At 37.7% G+C, this 21,385-nt stretch overlaps 1 protein-coding gene across 17 annotated transcripts in view; it reads left to right on the top strand.

Annotated features, from left to right (window-relative positions):
- Positions 1–21,385, top strand: part of LOC102220179 (transient receptor potential cation channel subfamily M member 3-like) — a 145,269-nt gene that overhangs the window by 79,323 nt on the left and 44,561 nt on the right. For all 17 annotated transcript variants that reach the window (XR_002753602.1, XM_023343973.1, XM_023343975.1 and 14 more), the window contains exons 7-8: positions 18,318–18,492; positions 18,739–18,862. Coding sequence is in view for 16 of the 17 variants with exons in the window: in XM_023343973.1 (XP_023199741.1) it covers positions 18,318–18,492; positions 18,739–18,862 (299 nt within the window). In the remaining variant the exon portion in view is untranslated. The remainder of the gene's footprint in view (positions 1–18,317; positions 18,493–18,738; positions 18,863–21,385) is intronic.

Genomic DNA, 21,385 nt, shown 5'->3' with positions numbered 1-21,385 from the left:
TCTGAAAGGGCTACCACAGACTATGTGTACGCTCAACTACGGGCCATGTTTTCAAAATAACTATATCATAATGAAGCTTTAGTTCTTAGGTTATGATGAATAATACTTGTCATATAACTGGGTTGTCTTTTTTATAGCAACAGTCTAAAATTACCCTCACCCATTTTCTCCAGAACACATGCTGCCAGTTTATATTTAGACACCAGAAAAGAAAAAAAAACTTTATTAACCTTTGAAACCTTAAGCTCTCCCTGTTTGGGATTGTTTTTTAATTTCTGACAAATCAGATGGACTTAATCTTTAAATAAATATGCTCGATAACTACAGCACATAGAAATATGAAAATTTAAAATCTATAAGTATTAGTTGGAACTTGAATGTGCATGTCACTTGGGGCGGAAATAGTTTAAACGGTTTTTGATTTTAGTGAATTAAATTTTATTTTATTTTATTAGTTTCAATTCTGTTGAAACAAAATAATGATTCAGTATGTAAAAGACACACAACCTTTTTTACATGAAGAGCAGCTGCATCTCCATTCAGCAGCTCTTGCTGCAAAATTGCCTGATTATTATATAAGATAAATCTGCAGTTTTAGGTTAGATTGGCATACCAAATTAACAGTTGTGCATTTGCTAAATATTAGAATAATGAGCAAGATATTTCTCTTCAAATTCAAAAGTTTACATTTTTTAGTATATGGTACTATCACCTCTAAACTGTGAGATTTGGGTCAAGCATATTGGGTGTCCTAAAACCTCCTGACAGAACTGGTGTAACTGATTCAGGTTTATGGGCCATCTTGCTCACATTCACCCACTTTTACAGCTTTGCTAACAAATTTTCTAAGGGACTGAGATGCAGAGTTTGTGATGGCCATTCCAAAACATTGACTTTGTTGTCCTTAAGCCACTTTCTAACTGTTTTGGTGGTATTCTTGGGGTCATCGTCTATTTGAAAGACCCATTTGTGCCTAAGTTTTAGTGTCATAAAACTTTGTATCAACATTTCCACTTAATGTTCTTTTCTGCTGATGCCTTTTATTTTGTGAAGTACACCAGATGCTCCATCAGCGAAAAAGCCTCACAACATGAGGCTGTCAGCCACATTCCTTCTTTCCCCTTCAAAATAAATGATGCTATTATGCTTTAGGTGGCTTATGCTACAGGCCACCATATCTCCAAAACATTAACATTGTCTGAGTGCATTTTCATTCAACTTTATTCTGGCTTTTAAAATCTCTTTTGCAGTAAACGCTTCTTCTGTTTCAATTCTGAACCCGAGAGAAAAAATAAAATGTTCTGATGGTCTGCTGTGACCAACTGGGACTTATGAGGACAGAAATTGAAAAGAGAGAAGGGAAAAGAGAGGAAAAGAGGAAAAGAAAATGGAAAAGAGAGAAGCACCAATCAAGCAGTACCTTTTTATGGGGGGAAACAAATGATAAGTCCACCAGTCCACCATCCGGCGTCTCAGGAGGGGGAAGCAGTACAGCACCAACACTGTTTATAGTGGGGATGGTGTGCTGCTGACCTCAACTCGGGACGTTGCGGGCCGGTGGGCAGAATACTTCGTAGACCTCCTCAATCCCACCAACATGCCTTCCACTGAGGAAGCTGAGCCTGGGGACTCTGGGATGGGCTATCCAATCGCTGGGGACGAGGTTGTCTAGGTGGTTAAAAATCTCCTTGGTGGGTGGACGAGATCCGCCCGGAGTTCCTTAAAACTCTGGATGTTGTAGGGTTGTGTTGGCTGACCCGACTCTCCAGTATTGCATGTACATCGGGGTCAGTTCCCCTGGATTGGCAGACTGGGGTGGTGGTCCCCCTGTTCAAAAAGGGGGACCGGAGGGTGGGCTCTAATTATAGAGGGGTCACACTCTTAAGCCTCCCTGGCAAGGTTTATTCAGGGGTCCTGGAGAGGAGGGTCCGTCAGATAGTCGAACCTCGGATTCAGGAAGAGCAGTGTGGCTTTCGTCCTGGTCGTGGAACACTGGACCAGCTCTACACCCTCGGCAGGGTCCTGGAGGGTGCGTGGGAGTTCGCCCAACCGGTCTACATTTGTTTTGTGGACTTGGAGAAGGCGTTCGACCGTGTCCCTCGGGGAGCCCTGTGGAGGGTTCTCCGGGAGTATGGGTACCGGGCCCTTTGATACGGGCTGTCAGGTCCCTGTATGACCGGAGTCAGAGTCTGGTCCGCATTGCCGGCAGTAAGTCAGACTCGTTTCCGGTGAGAGTTGGACTCCGCCAGGGCTGCCCTTTGTCACCGATTCTGTTCATTACTTTTATGGACAGAATTTCTAGACACAGCCAAGGTGTTGAGGGGATCCATTTTGGTGGCCTTAGGATCGCGTCTCTGCTTTTTGCGGATGATGTGGTCCTATTGGCTTCATCAGGTCTTGATCTGCAGCTCTCGCTGGAGCGGTTCACAGCCGAGTGTGAAGCGGCCGGGATGAGGATCAGAGCCTCCAAATCCGAGGCCATGGTCTTGAGCCGGAAAAGGGTAGAGTGCCTTCTCCGGGTCGGGGGGGGGGGTTGTCCTGCCCCAAGTGGAGGAGTTCAAGTATCTCGGGATCTTGCTCATGAATGAGGGAAGAAGGGAGTGGGAGATCGACAGGCGGATTGGCACAGCGTTTGCCGTGAAACGGGCGCTGTACCGGTCTGTCGTTATGAAGAGAGAGCCGAGTCAAAAAGTGAAGCTTTCGATTTACTGGTCGATCTACGTTCCCACCCTCATCTATGGTCATGAGCTTTGGGTCATGGCCGAAATAACAAGATCGCGGATACAAGCGACCGAAATGGGTTTTCTCCGTAGGGTGTCTGGGCTCTCCCTTAGAGATAGGATGAGAAACTTGGTCATCCTGGGAAGACCCAGGACACGCTGGAGGGACGATGTTTCTCGGCTGGCATGGGAAAGCCTTGGGATACCCCCGGAAGAGGTGGAACAAGTGGCTGGGGAGAGGGAAGTCTGGGCCTTCCTTCTTAAGTTGCTACCCCCGCAACCCGACCCCGGACAAAGCGGAAGAAAATGGATAGATGGATGGACAAATGATAAGCAGAGATAATGGCAGTAGTGGCTCCATAAGTGAAGAGCTTCTCAAAAATGTATTTTTCTGAACACTTTGGACTGTTCTTCACCAAAAGAACAGAAAAACTAGGCTGTTTGTATTCTTCTGTCTTTCTCCCCTTTTCTCACATGACACAAACAAGAATCCACAGTGAAGCAGCACCTAAGCAGGATTCTTGGCGTGAACCAAATTATAACTAAATAAACATCTTTACAGCCATGTTTTATTTGTTATAATAGCTTTTCTCTGAACACTGGCAGCTCATGCCAATTCCCTTTGGGTGTGGTGAAGAAACGAAAGCACTTCACTTGACGTCACTGCTTATTTAAGAGCTGCAGAAAGCTCCCAGAATGTCAGGAAGCAAGTTCAAGTGAAATGCCATTATCAAAATTGTCAGAACCATTTTTTGTTCACTGCCAGAATATTTGCTGATGTTTGATGATACTGACATTGTAAGGCTATGCTGAATCAAACTGCACTTAAGCTCTGAGGACTCAGGAAAACGGTCTGGAGTTGAGAAATTCTGCAGATGTACTTTGTTTTTGCTTTTTTTCCTCTGCCAATCATGTGGCCTGTGGACTTCCCTTTGTCATCCTATGCCTGGAGTCATGTCAATGGGGCTGGGAAGGCAAAGGGATGCCCAGATGTCATGGAAGCATCAGAGTTTTGCCTCCTGTTTTATCTTCAGCCTTGCGTTAAATTCAGTATAAATAATTGTGGAATTCTACAAAGATGAAGGACAATAAATCTGCTGTTTTATTGTATGTGCATATCACAGAGGAATCACTCTCAACCTTCAAGATTACCCTTCAACTAAGCATTGTGAAAATATAGTGCATGATCAATTTTGGTGATTTTCTTCTCATCAGATGGAGATGAAGAGGAAGTGTTGGCAGTTGAAATAGGTCTAGCACTATATTTTAAATACTTTTATTTTCAGTTTTTTTCATTATTTCATAATCACTTGTGTGCCACAGCACAACCTCATCACTGTTTTTTTTTTGTTGAAGAACCTATCAAATTACCAACTTTGCTAAAAGTATTCATGCCTCTTAAACACCTACATATTTTGTCTCAAACTTGAGATGTTTTGGCGATTTTATGTGATAGAGCAACACAAAGTATGGTATAAATGTAAAGTTGAAAAAGAAGAAAATATGCTTTTCAAAACTCTAAAAAAATATATATTTAAAAATATATGTTCACTCGAGTCAATATTTTGTGTAAGCATATTTTGGTGTGTGATGGGGGTGCAATGGAGGTGCAATTCCAGCTGCAAGTCTCTTTGTGTCTCTTCTAGCAGCTTTGCATATCCATAGAATGGAAATGTTGCCCATTCCTCACAAAATAGTTCAAGCTCAGTCAGATTGGATGGAGAGTATGCAGGAATATCGTTTCTCTTGTCTTGCCACACATACTCAGTGCCATAGTACCTCTGGCTGAATGTTTATTATTGTTATCTCCTGGGAGTTGAACTTTTTATCCAGTCTTAAATCTCTTACAAAACATCTTTTTGAATTGCTTCACTCATCTCTCCATCAATTCTGATTGTTACTTTTTTTTTTGTCGTAGGTGGTGAATATATTATAAAACAGACATTCAACGTAAAAGTAAAAATCTGATTTATACTACGTGGCAGTTTGTTACCAGAAAAAAACGCTCATCTCTTAACACCAAATTAATTATTGTTCATAAAACATAAGCTCTTTTGAAATACTGCTTACCTGCTTAGACACAAGAAATTTACAGTTGGTAAATTTTGCAAAAGTGAAAATAAGATAAGATGTGGCAGAAAACACACTCATCTCCTAGCAACAGATTAACAACAAATATTGTTATTGTTCAAAAACATACGATTTCTTCTGCTCTTTTGAAAAACTACTTGTCTTACACTACTTACTACTTAACAAGAATTGTGCAGTTGGAGAAAAGTGAAAATATTTTTTCTGTCATTGGTGGTAGATAAAACTGACATTCAACTGACATTTACAAAAGTAAAAATTTTATTTATACTTTGTGGCAGTTCATTACCAGAAAAAATCTCTCTTCTCTTATCACCAAATTAATAACAAGTTATATTGTTTATAAAACATTATGTCTTTTGAAATATTGCTCATCTGCTTGGACACAAGTAATTTACAGTTGGTAAATTTCGCAAAAGTGATGTTTTTTTATTTACCTTTTGCCATTGGTGGTGAATATATTATAAAACAGACATTCAACACAAAGTAAAACTTTGATTTATACTTTGTGGCCGTTTGTAGAAAAAAACACTCATCTCCTAACGCCAAATTAACAATTAGTAATATTATTGTTTATAAAATGTAAGATAAGCTCTTTTGAAATACTGCTCATCTGCTTGGATATAAGTAATTTACAGTTGGTAAATTTTGCAAAAGTGAAAATCTGATGTTTACTTCACTTGGGCACTTGGTTACCAGAAAAACGCGCTCGTCTCTTAGCAAAGGATTAACAACAAAATAGTTATTGTTCAAAAAACATAAGATTTCTTCTGCTCTTTTGAAATACTACTTATCTTACACTACTTACTACTTAATAAGAATTGTGCAGTTAGTGAATTTTTCAGAAAAGTAAAAAAAAAAAATTTTTTTCTTTTATTGGTGGTAAATATAAAATGGACATTTAATACAAAAGTAAAAATCTGATTTATACCTCGTGGAAGTTCGTTACCAGAAAAAAAAGCTGATCTCTTAACACCAAATTAATTATTGTTTATAAGACATAAGCTCTTTTGAAATACACAACTGCCTAGACACAAGAAATTTACAGTTGGTAAATTTTGCAGAAGTAAAAATCAGATGTTTACTTCGTGGCACTTGGTTACCAGAAAACACGCTCACCTTTTAGCAACAGATTAACAGCAAATATTGTTATTGTAGAATTGTGCAGTAGGAAAATTATTATTATTTTCTTTTTTGGCATTGGGGGTAAATATATTAAAGCATACATACTTGTCTGTAGTAAGTTTTCCACCAACTGGCGTGTCTGTAGTTGTGACTGGAAACTCTGCCCTCCTCTGTAGGAACTGAGCGTTCCGCCATTTCTGTAGTTCTCTACATCTCTGCTCTCCTCAGTGTTCTGTCGCTATGGTAACTAATCCTCTCTGAAAACTGTCATGTGTGAGTGAGACACAGTGGGGGAGACAAAATTTTATCTAACTGACCACAAAACTGTCAGAATTCGTTTTGATTTTAATTTGGCTCGTTTCTTCGCTAATTACGTCACCATGGTTACTTGAAATGCCAACAGAAGTAATAGCCCGCATCCATGTTTTGATATATATATCGTGGGGGTGCACGCAGCGGTATAATGCCTTGCTTTGCAAATGCAATGCTCTCCTATGCTTTGCTATGGCAGAGCCCAATGAGAATAAATTACAGGTAGATTCGGCAGTGATTAGGTGATTTCTGAAGGCAGTTTCATACAGTACATTTTATTTTGGGTACTATAGTAAAGGGAGATGAATAAATTCACAAACACTTTTTAGGTTTTATTAGTAAAATGTGTAAATAAAAATCAGGTATAATCTTAATTCTTTTTCAAAATTAAGATTATACCTAATCTTATCAAAATTATGTGGAATGTTGTTTTGGCCAAATAAAATCCCACTAAAATACACTGAGGTTTTTGTTTGAATTCAATCAGGACAAATATTAAGGGTTTGCAACGCAATGTGTATAAGATATTAAGACATGAAAATGCAATTTTGAATTACTTTACATGTAAAAAAACACACAAAAAAAACGCATTCCAATTCAGTATTTCTTCAAGCTTTGGGGGCTAAATTTTGGAAAAATTTAGTTTCTGGTTTAAAACATTGGTTTAAAAGTCTATGTGTCATACTGCAAATTACTGTGCATGTTATTTTCCCCTGACTGCTGTGTCTTGTGCAGACAAGGGTCATTTCTTGATTTGATTACCTGTGCATGGCTAGCTGTTGACTGCATGAATTTTCCTCACACCAATTCCTCCCGCCGGATCCAAGTTTTGGCCTGAGGTGCTGTCACAAAACGAGGCACAAAGAAAAGTGAAGAGGAGAAAAGGTGCCTCAGTTAGTCGAGCATGGATTTTTGCAGACCACTTGAACTACAAGCTCTTTCTTTCTGATCATAACCGGCAGACAGACATGAGATGAAATGAGTGAGGTGTTTAAATCTTTTCCTGCACTGTTTTGTTTCTTGCCAATCCTGCTTCTAATCCTGCTACAACTGTGTGTGATTTTCCATGAAATAGCCATTAAGATAAATGGGGTTCTCAACACAACGACCTTTAAATACAGTATAAGAATCAGCCATCTGGAACAAACATTAATGTATTTGTCTGTTGATTAGCAGAAATAAAAATAAAACTGCAAATGTTTTAGAGTTACTTCAGGTCATGATCATTTTATTTACTTTGACACTTTGTGGGATATTTTAAAAGATAATGAGCGTTGCTCAGTTCCCAGTAAAGTTTTAAAAGCATAGATGGCACATGTCCAATGTCACTGGAGCCCAACGTTGAAGTTCCTGAACATTTCAGCACTACATTTGGAAACTGAGTTTGTTTTGTCTCTGCACACTTTCCATACTACCAGAAAGTGAATGAAAATACCAAAGGGACAGCTCACATGGAGTGTAAATAAATAAACATCTTACAACAGAAAATTTTGAAAGATTGGTGAATGGAACCAGTAAATGAGTTATGTAGCTTGATAAAACTTCTATAGACAAGCGAGTCTACATGCAGCTTAGTTGCTTTTATAAGTGTTGTGTAAAGAGTAGACACTACTTTGGACATTTATCAAGTCATACAAATATTTGTATGACAAAATGCACATAGTCCAAGTTCAGTTGCCAGAATGATCAGTGTTTTTGATTTGGAATAAATTATACTGTCTGTCTGTGACAGACTGGCGATCTGTCCAGGGTGTACACCGCCTCTTGCCCGAAACGTTCGCTGGAGATGGGCACCAGCACCCCTCCTGACCCCACTAGGGACAAGGGTGTACAGAAAATGGATGGATAAATTATACTTCTACGTTTTCAAATATTTATCAGTAGGTATCCTAGAAGTGGAAAAGCAACAGACCAATCAGTCACATGATGCATTCTGCTGACTCTGTAATTGAGTAATTAATTTAAAGGGGAGTGATCCAAATAATAGCAGTGTGAACTTTTATCATTGAGATCATTCATTCTGAGAAACATGCAGTGTTAAACTGTCGACCTGAAGTTAGGGACCAAGGCTCCCCTAACCAAGGGACCAAGGCTCTCCTCGTCCCTTGGTTAGGGAAAAGTCAATCATTTGAATTTCTCTCTTAGACCGCAACCTCCTTCCTCCATTATTATTATTATTATTATTATTATTATTATTATTATTATTATTATTATTATAGTCACAGTTCTGCTTACCAAGTCACAGTTCATGCTGCTTATAGTGCATCGGAGTCACACAGTTTTAAAGAACTGTTTTTAGAGTAAACAGCTGATTAGAAAGGACAAATTATGAAGAATTGCAAAACATGTTGGCTGCTCGGCGAAATTGATTTCAGATGTCTTAGAAATTATAAGACATCCAGGGAAAGAAAAAAAAAACTAATGTCAATCATGGAAGAATGGTTATAATGCATATACAATAATCAGCTTACCTGTCAGGGCTGTAACAAGTATGTGAAGCCAAGCTATTGTCATGAAGTTGGTAAGTAAGTTAGTGAAAGTTTATGTGACTTGTTCTCACAGATGGATGTCACAAACTATTGAACAAAAAGGGTAACTCGACAAAATCCACAACAATGTGCATTACAGAAAACAAAGCATAATACAATCTTGATTTCATTTTATAAAAGCTCAAGTGTAACTCAAAACCTCTTGGAAGCTGTTTAATAGTATCCACAGAGTCCAAACTCTTTTGGGCAATAGGTGAAGATGTAGAGATGGAATGAGATAAAGAGGTTTCTATTAGCCAAATAAGACTTTGAGAGGCCTTAAGAGACATTGAGCAACATTTTGTAACCTCAGGCAGCTTATCAGACAACCCCCAAAAACTAAAACAAGCTCAGTGGTCCAGTGCTAGAAAAGCTGGAAGTAAATGAAGCAAGTAGACTTTTTGAATACTCGGTTTTTCTTTCTGCAGATTGATCACAAATTGAAACATTTTTCTTGATCTTTTGATTTGTAATGGAATGCTTCACGTGAAAATGCACATTTTTAAAAGCATTTGAATGCTTTATCCACTGTTTTTAAACACAAAAGTATTATTTAGAATAGAACTGTCATATGTTTTGTCAGATTATACAAAATTATGAGGTACTTCACGTACGAAACATAGGAAAGCATAAAATCCCTTCTATCTTTGGGACAGTTCTCTCAACACCAACAGCACAGATTTAATGATACGTTATGACTACTGCACTTTAATCAAATGCATGTTTCACAGAAGCAAGGGGAAAAAAAGAGTTAGATGTCTTAGAAGATTTATAAAGTAAAGGCTGAGAATTTAATGTGCAAAGTAAAAGCAGAAGACAGTCGGTGAAATAATTCATTACCTCGGGATGTTACTACTAAAAATACAAAAAGTAAAAATGAGAAGGAGCAGAGGTGCAATAAAACAAACTTCATGCATGAATGTTTTCTTATTATCACTAAGTGAACAAAAATTATTACATTTTTCTTTCATTTTTTGTTTTTACATGATTACACAAGCTAAAACTTATTGATTTGTAGCCATTATAATAAAGCCTTTGAGAAACAACAATTCACTGCGAGGAAATCATCTCCATGCAATTTTACCAAAATTATGCTTAATAGTGAAACCGTGGCATATTAATGTGTGATTGTGTGCATACTTGCGGGCATTTGCATGTGTGAACAGCAGTGTAACCTTCACTGGTCCTCCTTCCTGTGACTGGACTTTCATTAATCACAGGGTAGGTAAAAAGAAGTAGATAAAGTAATTGAATCTAGAAGCCATAAGGCCCTGTGTTGTAGATTAGCCATGATATGTTGACCTTCGCTGCAGGACAGCTTTTATACAAGGTAAGCTTTTCTACATGAGAAGTCAAAAAGGTTGTAACACTCTTGCATTCAAGCACAATAAATGTCTGGATAAAATGTGGTTTTCTCAGTCGTTTGCACTAATATCTGCTCTTTGTTGTGAAGTACGTCCCTTCAATGTTCAGAGTAGGTCAGAATTTTGAAATGGAAAAGGAAGGAAATGTGGTTTGTGAAATATTACAAACTAAAAAGTTCAGCTTGTATTTATATTCAGGCCAAATGAATTAATATTTTGTAGAACCACATTTGACTGCAAAACATTTTGGAAGATGCTTCTTCCAGCTTCAAACATGTAATGGAATGGAAATTGTGTCTATTCTTTTTTGCACAAGGTCAGAATTTTGACTGGGACATTCTAACAAGTGAATATGTTTTTTCTCAGACAAAAAAATAATTGCAACATTAAAAATATTAGTTAAATAATTAGTTAAGATTGACTCACATTTTCCTGACACGTTCCTTTCCTTACCATGTCCCCATTTGTCTTCGGAAGTTACAACATTTCAGCCACAACAGATACAAGAGCTGCTTAATGGAGCACATGGCTAATCGTTGTCATGCAGACAGATTTTCCTAACTGAGTAATGGTTCTCTGCAACTCTTCTAGAGAAACAATGAACCTTTCTAGCTATGTCTTTGATTGATGGTTTCTTTGCCTGGCTCTAGTGTGTGGTTTGACAGTCATGTCTTGGTAAGTTGTGGCTTGTGCCGTTGATTGAACAGTGCTCTATGAGATGTTAAAAGCGTGAAATATTGATATCTAATCTAGCACTGCTTTGAACCTGTCTGCACCTGCATCCCTGGCCTCCCTGATGTGTTCCTGGGTCTTCATGTTGCTGTTTGTTCACTAATATTCTCTAAAAACCTCTTAGGTCTGCACAGAAAATCTGTACTGTTTACAGATGTAATGTGGAAGGTGGCTGGAATGGATTTTATTAGAGTATTAGAGTAAAGATCAAAATTATAATGAATGAAATAAATTAAACACATTTTTTCATCCAGTTATGCACTACTGTGTACCTTTTTTACAAGGTTATTATTCAAATGTTTAAATGTTAACTAAAATTTAGCTCAAGTTTTTATTTTTAATAAATATTAGTTTATCACAGTAACAGTGTTTGTAACACACCCCTCAAGTGTGTTATTTATCTGACTGCTTGGTGCAGATCAGCATATAAAACATTTGAAAACTATTGTGTGCAACAACTGAGGTAGGAGGGGTGGGGGTAAGATATGTTCGTGCAGGGAAAAAAAAAAACCGTCAAAATGATTAACCTGAACAGCCTGAGTGTTCAACCCTGTGGCAGAGAGATAACGGAGTCAGGAGTTGGTCGGATGTAAGACTTGCTCCAGGTATGGTTCCAGGTTGAGGATGTGCATCGGTGACAACATTTCATGAAGCGTGGAAAGAATTTCAGTTCATGGCCAGTGGTGTGGAAAGTGGTTTCAAAAAATTAACCTTTTTTTCTTTGATTGAAGATACTTAGCATATACTGAACGGCTTTTATATTGTAAAGACCAGTTTTATTTGCACCTCTATTATTTACACCAATGTTTTGTAGCAAGACAGCAGACTAAAAAAAAAAAGTAAAATTATGAAACTGATGCCTTTAAAAGTACTAGTGCCTTTAGACCTTAATTTTGATTTTTAATATTACAATCACATGTTTATTAGGATCATAAGTGATGAAGGTTGTGCATATTTGTGAACTGGAAGTAAATTTACTCATAGTGTTTTCATATAATTTACAAAGCAAATCTGACAACTGTGCAAGAGAGTTTTATTTAATCTTTGATCTGATACACCTAATTAAAATTTCAATTCAATATATTTTATTGAATTTTGCATGTAGTTTTTATCTAAAGAATCCATTGTTTGAGGGTTTATTTAGCTGTTTTGTGAAGAACTCAGATATATGATGTATTATCTCATAGAGGAATGTTAGGTTTATTGTGTGAAAGTAGAAATAGTACATCTGCAACAGGACAAGTTATCTATCTAAACTGACAGGGTGGGTAAGAAGAGCATTACCTGTAAAGGGACCAAGGTAACTCTGGAAAAGCTGCACAGATCCACAGGTCAGGAAGGAGAATGTATAAACATAAAAACTTTTTGTAGTACACTTTAATCTTGCCTTCTTTGAGTAATAAGAAAATCACTGTTGAGAAGTAGCCATTAAAAGTCTTCTTTGGACTTGTAGGCAACTCGGCAAACATTTAATTTAATTTTATCCAGCCAACTTGTGAGAGAACATCACTACACATGTCCACGCAACATCATCACAGTGAGCAGAATTTGCAAGAAGGTACTTCCAAAAGCAGCTGACCCAAACACAACTAAAATGGATCAAACCTGACAGCGTGTACATGTCTCAAGAACACTAATGCATTTACACCTTCTCTGTTTTTTCCTTTTTGTGGGCAAATATTCGTTCATAAAGGTCAGGGAGCATTTGCGCTTTGGCTGGTGCATTTGCACTTACATTAAGTTCTTTTCATGTGTGAAAGCTATCTGATTGATCCAAAATGCATGAAAAATGAGGGCAAACATCTTGATTCACTTGAAGCTTTTTACTACTTTTGGAGCCCTTTACCTACTGTGAACTGTGTGTGAGTGTGGGTTTTTCGACCACACTTTAAATACACACGTACGGCTAAGAAGTTCAGTTAAAATGGATCATAGGTGGAAATCCAATCATACTTGAAGATATGCTTTGGCTTTATGGTTTACAGTCACTGTTAGGTGCTTTTATCTTTTTGCCCAGAACATTGCACAACATAAACCAAGTTAAAAAATTAAATATCTTATTCATGACTTACATTAGATGGAGAGAACTTATCAGAAATTAATAATATGTACTATGGACATTGTGTTGTCCAGAATTATGAAAACAGAACACCAAGAATAAACTCAAACATCAAAAATCAAGTTAATAAAACATGCTATTGCAGTGACTACACAAGCTTGTTATATATATTAGCAGATTTAAAACATGTTGTACTCCGGTGTGAACATAAAATAACTGTGTGTGTGTGTGTGTAGGGGGGGGGGGTTGCCTTTTCTGTGGTCTTGTTTTCTATAGAGCGAGCATGCTGGGATGAAGGATGTAAAACTGACTGTGTCAGACACCGTCAAGAGGGAGCATGTTTACTTTACCGTCATACCACCATCTTGTTTCATTTCTTTCTGCTCTCAAAGATTCTCTGGCCATCTGGGGATGAAACTATAAAGTGCTTTTAAAAATATATGAGCACCCTAAGTGGAGCGGCTGTGGGAAGAGTAGTCATCTTGCAATCAGAAAGTTTATGGATCGGTTCCAGACGTTTTTGGTTTTTGGTGACTCCAGAGTTTTAGGTACCACCTAAACTGTCTCTGAATTGTGATGTTCATTCCAGAGACAGTTTTTTTTTTTTTGACAAATCCTGACATAAACAGGGGGTAGCCTGGCTCAGTCCAAAATAAAATTACACATTTTGAACTATCTCATGTGGAAGAAGGTAATGTTGGGAAAGCTTTTCTTCCTATGTTATTTGTAACAGAAGGTAGGTAGGTAGGTAGATGCAGTAGGATGACTGGATGTTGGTTTATGGCAACACTTTGCCATGCTGCTGAGAAATTACAAACGCAACCAAAACACTTCATATATTTCTATTTCCAATGCCATTAGACAAGCAAAAACACAAAAGCTACAACAATGTCTACAAATTGTATCCATGATTATTTTTACACAATTTATTTGACACAAAACAAGATACTGTTAGACAAAACGTGCACTTGGAAAAAGATAGATTTTTTTTAGGTTACTTCATCAGACATTCAAATGGTGAAAACATCTTGACTCACACCAACATCTCTGTTTTGTTAGATTCCTTTGGTAAAATTCCTCATCACCATCATAGCGTACAGTCTGTTGGGCTGTTAATACATCTGGGAAATAATATTTCTGAATGCTAAATTTATTGTTGGCAGTCATGGACTGCTGTGTTTAGGCAATCTGTATTCATTGCCACCATGGGAGATGCTAATCATCCACAGAAGCACTTGGCCATAAATTCTGAACACTTTACAAAGAAGCCGTATATATCTGGGGATTGCTTTTGAGAGTGAGACATAAAGAAAGATGAGACCTTCTGTTATCAGATGCAAAACAATAACATCTTGAACAATAATGAGTCAACACAACAACAAAAAGCCGTTGGTAATCATACCATACCATACCATATTCATACCATAACTAGATTAGTTGTTTTACAATTACGCACCTTAGCCATTCTAGAGGAAATAGGGAGATGTTGGGTGAGATGATGAGACATGGCTGTTTGAAATGTTTTATCTCTTTATCCTTTAGGCCATTCATTTGCTGCTTATCTTCTGTTTGAAAACACATTGGTATTTAGTTTCAGGGAGATCTCAGGCCAACAAAACAAATTAAAGACCCCTAAACTAATTTTTTTTTATCTTGTCAAGCCTAAAAAATAATAATCACATAAACAAGAAATATTTTTGAAATAAACAAATTGGCAGCTCTTCCTACAAACCAATCTGACCAAATATTCAGTTCACAGGAACTTTACAATAGATGTCCATCCCTTTACAACAAACAATTGTTGCCATGGGGCCAAATGGTCCAGCAGTGCATTCCTTTGTGTCTGCTGCTGATTGATGATTGGCTTGAATATCTTTGTGTCACAACCAATTGCTAAGTAGGAGGATCCTAGTGCAGAACATAGTATATGTCACTTCACAAAAAACATCCTTATCCGGGACGTAACACTTCATCGTTGCATATTTATTAGTCTGTAAATGTGGGAGAGTTACTGTAAAAACAAATAATTAATTCAATGTCAAAGGGTTTTGTTGGTTGTGAGATAGTGATGTCAATACTGCATAAACATATAGTGCTTTTAGTAGTAATTCTGTGTTAAAAGGTTTCTTTATCTCCAGCATGGGGTCTCACAAGGAAAATTTTAATCTTGGGAGGGGCTGGTGTGTAAAAATTACAATAAGGTTACACCTGCTAGTTTTATTGCTATCTGTTGATTCTAAGTTCTGTATAGTCCCACCAAGATAAAGCTATTTGGGTTACATGTACAACATTGGATGTTGTTTTTCCCAGCTGCATGGTATCCAGTTGTTTCCCATGCTTTGGACCCCTTATCCCTTTTATATAAAACTCCTGTGTTGTCTCTGCCTGGCAGAGCTTTTCATCCAGACTTGCTTCATTATTGATTGTCCTATGAGCTCTCTGAGTTGTGCACAATTCATGAATAAACCTGATTGAGTGATTTTACCTGAACAGTGTTTGGAAATAGTTTTTTTTCCCCACGACAGGGCCAAGGTAGAATATCCAACCAAATCTTTTCTACAAAACAAATCTGACAACTGGTATCAGTTTCTCACTGTTGTGAGTGAAATCCAACCAGATAAGTGAAGCTTTATGGGCAGAGACGATCAGTATATGATCCTTTTTTGCCGCAGTAATATCTAATGGCAACCTGTGTCTGCCCATGTAAGGCAAGAATTTAACTTGAAGAAAATTTAGTTTCACAATCTATGACCTTTTCAGAAATCAGTCATTTACAAGCCAACCAGAAAATAGTCTCACTGGACTCTTTGTGCTTTCCAGATATGAGAACTTACTATAATTGGTTTGTTTTTCTTTCAATCAATCAAACTTGCTTTTGACTCCAATGCCTCAAGAGTGTCTTTGAAAATATTGCTAAGCACAAACAGTTTTGACTTAGAGCAAGATTTAATTCGTAACCAGTTTGTTTTTTACTCTGAATTATTTCCTGAGGATGTTAAGTTATAAAGCAAATGAGATTTGGAAAACAGTTTCATGCTTTTTTTTTAGAGCAGAACAATACTTGAGAGAGGAGCAGCTGGCACTCGGTGAATCAGGTTCAGTCAAGTTTGAGAAGTGTGGCAATATGGCTCACAAAAACACAATCATTCGCTATTCTGTGTTTTTCTGATATCATTTAATGGAAATGTCTAATGTGCTACATAGATAATTAAATTATGAAGCTTGAGGTTATTAATTAAAAGGTGGCTTCAACTGACAGTATTTCAGAAGCTTTAAATTTAGTGTTTTTCAGTATTTGTATGACTGTAAATTTGCTCATGTCTGCGTGTGTGGGGGTGCTTGTGCGTGTGTTCGGGTGCATACAGGCAGAGTCTCCTTTTCCCAATTAGCCATGACACAGCTGTGCTTTCTCCTCCTCATCTGCTCCTCAGTGGGTTTCAGTTGAACAAAAATCCACTTTAGTTACTACAACATTGCCTCCAAAGCTCCAAAGTCATCAATATCAATATCAATGTTTGATCTCGCACAGCTGCAACCTCACATGCAAACACGTATGCAGGAAAGAACAGGAAAAGCAGACATCCAAAGGAAATGGAAAATCGATTTTTTGGAAAACGCAAGTCACCACTTTGCCGCTCTTTCACATTCTGCCCTGTTGATGTACGGCTGTGTGATGTGGCATGGCACAGTGACGCTGTACCTCTTTGAAGTAGGCAAGACCCCTAAAATATTCTCCTTATGTAACTGTCCCTGTTGCAAGGCCACACAAAGCTGTGTGAGGCTTCACATTCGTGGGTGCAATCCCGAAAAGGAGCGCTTGCATGCCCAAGTGTGTGCATACAGTAGGCATGAATTTGTGCGCTGGTGCTGCCTCTCTTCTGTGAATTATGCAGACAAGGACGAGAGTGCATAAGGGAAAGATGAGGCAGTTACATGACTTTTGAATTAGAAGAGACAAACCAGCAACATAAAACACAAGCACATGTGAAGCAGAAAGGGGTAGAGTGGAGTCAAATGTGGATGGATGTGGAGGGGAAAATTTTATAAGAAAATGGAAGGAGCAGGATGTTGGGGATATGGCCTGAAGAAGTGAACCCACTGAGTCCCTTGAAGGGAGTGACAGAAATACACCTAATTGTTTGCATGCCTTTTGGGACTTTCACTGGGGTAATGACAATTCAACTACAGACAGGAGGTTAAAGTTAGGAACAGCTTTCGGCAAAACCCTTTATATCTAAATTTTACATGTTTTTAATGCACTAAGTTTTAATTTAACTCATGAATTTATTATTTTCTGTGCCCTTGAAACATTATTTTCAGCTATGTAAAGCTTTGACGTGTGCTTACGGATTCAAGCCAGTTTTGATTTATCTTAAAAAGGTATTATTTGAGATGTTCTAATGAAACATTTCTAGCTTTCTGAGCAGATATTATATCTTACATTCAGAAGTGGTTAAACAGAGATCAGCAAAGTTATAATTCACTTTATACAATATCTGCATGTTTGGGGAGGTATTTGCTCCAAAACACCTGATGAGTTTTAATGTTGTAGTTTAGGTAGATATATAATAAGAGGAAAGTGAAGGAGAATAAATAATGAGTGATCTCACACAGCTCAGTGAGCTCTTACACACACACTGTGGAGATTAAATCACACAGCATAGTAAGATCCTACTGCTGCCAGGACCTGTCAGCTTTCAGCACACCTTTATGACACTGCACCACCTCATTAAGTAAGTAAGGATGTAAACCAAGTTACAGCTCGTGTTATGGTTATGTGCTGGAAATTACAAAAAAACAACAGGGTTTATAGAATGCTTTTAGCTGGGAGACATTCAGGTAACAACTCTGCTGCTTGAGGGAAGCCGTGTTATTTCAGTGGATGGCCCTTCACTGTCTCAGGATGGAATGTGTTCAGACTGCTAAACTAATGCAGAAGAAAAAATGGTTCCAAAGGGGATCTGAGTTCTCTCAGTTCACAGCTGCATTTAGTGCTTTCCAACATGATCCAACTGGACACTTGGACATTACACTTGGACTGTTCACACTTGGAACTATTGTCCAAGTGTCTGTGAGTATTTTCTATTAAAAATATTGCTAATACAACAAAAATGTGTATTATTGTTGTTACATACACTATATGGACTCTTTATGGAAGAATACGACAAAGTGTTTCTGAAAAACCTTCTACTGTAATGAGAGTGTTTTGATAGAATAAATGTTTTTTTTAATCGTGTTGCTCATAAATTATTAGGTTTTTCTAAAAATTGGTTCAGTCTGGCAGAAGTAGTGACATCTTTCTATTTTTATTTTCGTATTCCCCCATATGCGTTTCTGTCTGTTCTTCTTTTCCTAAAATTACTCCTCACCTCTCGCCTCTCCTGTGCAGGGATCGGCCAGGGCGTACCAGTGGTGGCTCTTATCGTGGAGGGAGGCCCTAATGTGATCTCCATTGTGCTGGAGTACCTCAGGGACACTCCGCCAGTCCCTGTGGTGGTGTGTGATGGCAGCGGGAGAGCCTCAGACATCTTGGCCTTTGGACACAAATACTCAGAGGAGGGAGGGTATGCACTCACATTTGCACATATTACAGTAATATAAGAACAAATAGTTAGAAATTCACCTACCACAGCTACAACAGCTTCCTATATTTAGTTTGTTTAACATCTCACCTTGGACCCGAGAGTCCCAGTCTACCTTGGTTTTATTTAGCAACAATTAAATTTAATATTCTTGTTTTCCTCAAGCTATCAATCTGACTTTGTTCCTTCACATTTTTCCTCTTCTCCTACTCCTTCCTCTCTTTACAGCATAATTAATGAGTCTCTTAGAGACCAGCTGCTGGTGACCATCCAGAAGACCTTCACATACAGCCGCACACAGGCCCAACATCTGTTCATCATCCTCATGGAGTGCATGAAGAAAAAGGAACTGGTTAGTCATTTTCCTTTCCACTTGGGCTCTTTATATGTGGCTACATGCAAAACCCAGCTCATTACAGACACAATTACAGCACCTCAGCGCATACATATTCATGCCTGCAGATGCAGTTAAACGGGCTGTGCTTAAATGGAATAATAAACCACAAAGTCTGACACACATCAGGCCATCACGCACATCATTAACTTGCAAACGGCATCGTCCCTGATCACCTAGACACTGTAGTGTTTGCTGGGTAAATGTAGCATCGCGTGACAAAGTAAGCCGCACAAATTAAGCTTTATCGTAAAACTTGGATTATAACAGATATTACTTTGTCCTTTAAGTATGTTAAGCAGATGCAAATGCATTCAGATGACATTTGAGACAAGCTGCCCTGTACCTTGTATCCCTTTGGCACTGTTTACCTCAAAACACAGGTCATGTTATACACTGTGTGTGGTCATGTCGCTCATCTACTTAAAATATATTTTATACCATGGTGCAGGCAACTCAGATCCGAACAGGGTTGGTGTCTGGCATGTTTTAGATTGTACTGTGGTCAGCTTTTGTTTTAATTCAATGAAAAAATGAATAAACACAATAAAACTTCATCAACTTTAAATGAATACTTCTAAAAATGTTATACTTAGAAGCTGCAAACTTTTAAGTTTGCAAAATAAAACATTTATTTTGTTGATTCATAAGATATTTGATGTGATTTCCTTTTGTTTCCATGTTTAAGTGGTGTTGTTGTTGGGGTTTCATTATGTTGATCACAAGAAGTCGTAAGAAGAAACATGTTTGGCCTTCCTGTGATATGGATGAAGTTCTTCATTTCTTTCACTGCTCACATGAGCAACTCTCCACCAAAAGAGTTCAGAATCAACATTATCTCCTGTAAAGCACCTGAAACATAATTGTGTTTTGTGTTTGGGTGCTACTGCTGAACCAGCACACTGCAGTACTGTATATTTTTCTAACACACCCACATGCACCATTGTTCTTGCACAGATAATAACGTGATGTTTTTCTTATGGTACATAAAATGCCTGCAGCATTTACTGTGTCTTCACTCTGCAGCAATATCAGCCTATTTGCTGCTTTTTTGCCTTTGCAGGTTTAAGCCAAGTCTTTGGAAAAAGAGGAAATATCTGCTAGCTCAGGGACTTCCCAAATGATTTTGTCATTTTCCTGTTAATAAATTGCAAACACGCATACCTTAGCATTTTCTTAAAATCTAACTTTTTGCAAAACTGCATAGCAGGAGTCCTGTAGAGCCACTAAAACCACAAGACATGCATTTAAAAAGGCATTAAAGTAATACCCTTCACTGTTATTCATTTTAAGTCATCATTTCCCTTTTGTGCTTCTACTTTTAGAATAGTACTATCCTACAAGGTCAGAGACAAGGCACACATACGTTTTCACAGACAGTCTTTCCTGTGTTGCCCTGAATTGGTCATAGCTGTGCAGCATGTAAATGGACTGATTTCACCCTCTGTGGGATTCCAACAAGTGACTGATGCTCACACTGACAGAGCCTCTGAACGACATGTACAAGAGCAGCAGAACAGTAGAGCGTGAATCATTCGCCAGTCACAGCTGTGAAGTTCAGATAGTCCGATACTGCCTGTCTCTGAACTAACAAGAGTGTTACCACTATCGTATTGAAAATGGGCACTAAATGTCAGGTAGCAACAAAAACAGCTACAGTGCAAACTAATATTGAAAAAGAAAACGCATGTGTGTGTTTTATTGGGGTGCGAAAAGTCAGCAGACAGTATTGCAAAGAGTTGGATACTTTATCTTGTGAAAAATGTTCTTTGAATTAGTAGTTTAACTATTTAAAAAGTATATACACCACAAACTTTTCTCAGTTTGTCTCATTAGAACCTCAAACTTCATCTTATTGTAATTTTATTAGAATTTTGTGTGATGGTCCGATACAAAAGGACCGACAAAGCAGCATAGGCTACACCTGTAAAGTTCCAGGAAAATGATAAATGGCTTTTCAGATATTTTTCAAGTGAATGTCTATTTCTCTTTCACCCCTAAATAAAATCCCACGCTGCCAAATGCCTTTAGAGGTCTGGCTTTTAGTTGATGTTTGAATCAGTTTGTTATCTTGCATAGTTCACCTTGTATTTTAACTTTAGCAACTTTTATATTATCTATTTATAGTTTATTAATTAGCCGCTCTTTAAGTTATCAATGATCAAAGCAAGTACTGCCACGTGTTTTGACATTTTTGTTAATTTTTGTTACATTTGATCATTTATCAATAATATTAAATATGCACGATCTTTGCTTGAGTGTTTTTGTAAATTTTATTACATTATTTTAAGTTTTTTTATAAAAATCTAAATATATGACCCATGTTTCCTCGCTAATCTACCATTCCACATCTCCTCTTCCTCTATAATTAATGAATTTTTCACTTTTTATTGTTGATTGTGATAATTTTGTTTTATTTGTCTATTTATTTGATTTACTCATTTTGACTATCTCATTGTGTGTCTAGTAGTTAAAGGTCTG

Source organism: Xiphophorus maculatus, chromosome 12 (assembly GCF_002775205.1).
Source record: "Xiphophorus maculatus strain JP 163 A chromosome 12, X_maculatus-5.0-male, whole genome shotgun sequence".
Lineage (NCBI taxonomy): Eukaryota > Metazoa > Chordata > Actinopteri > Cyprinodontiformes > Poeciliidae > Xiphophorus > Xiphophorus maculatus.
Note: the sequence above shows the minus strand (reverse complement) of the source record. Positions and strands in the feature narration are given on the sequence as shown.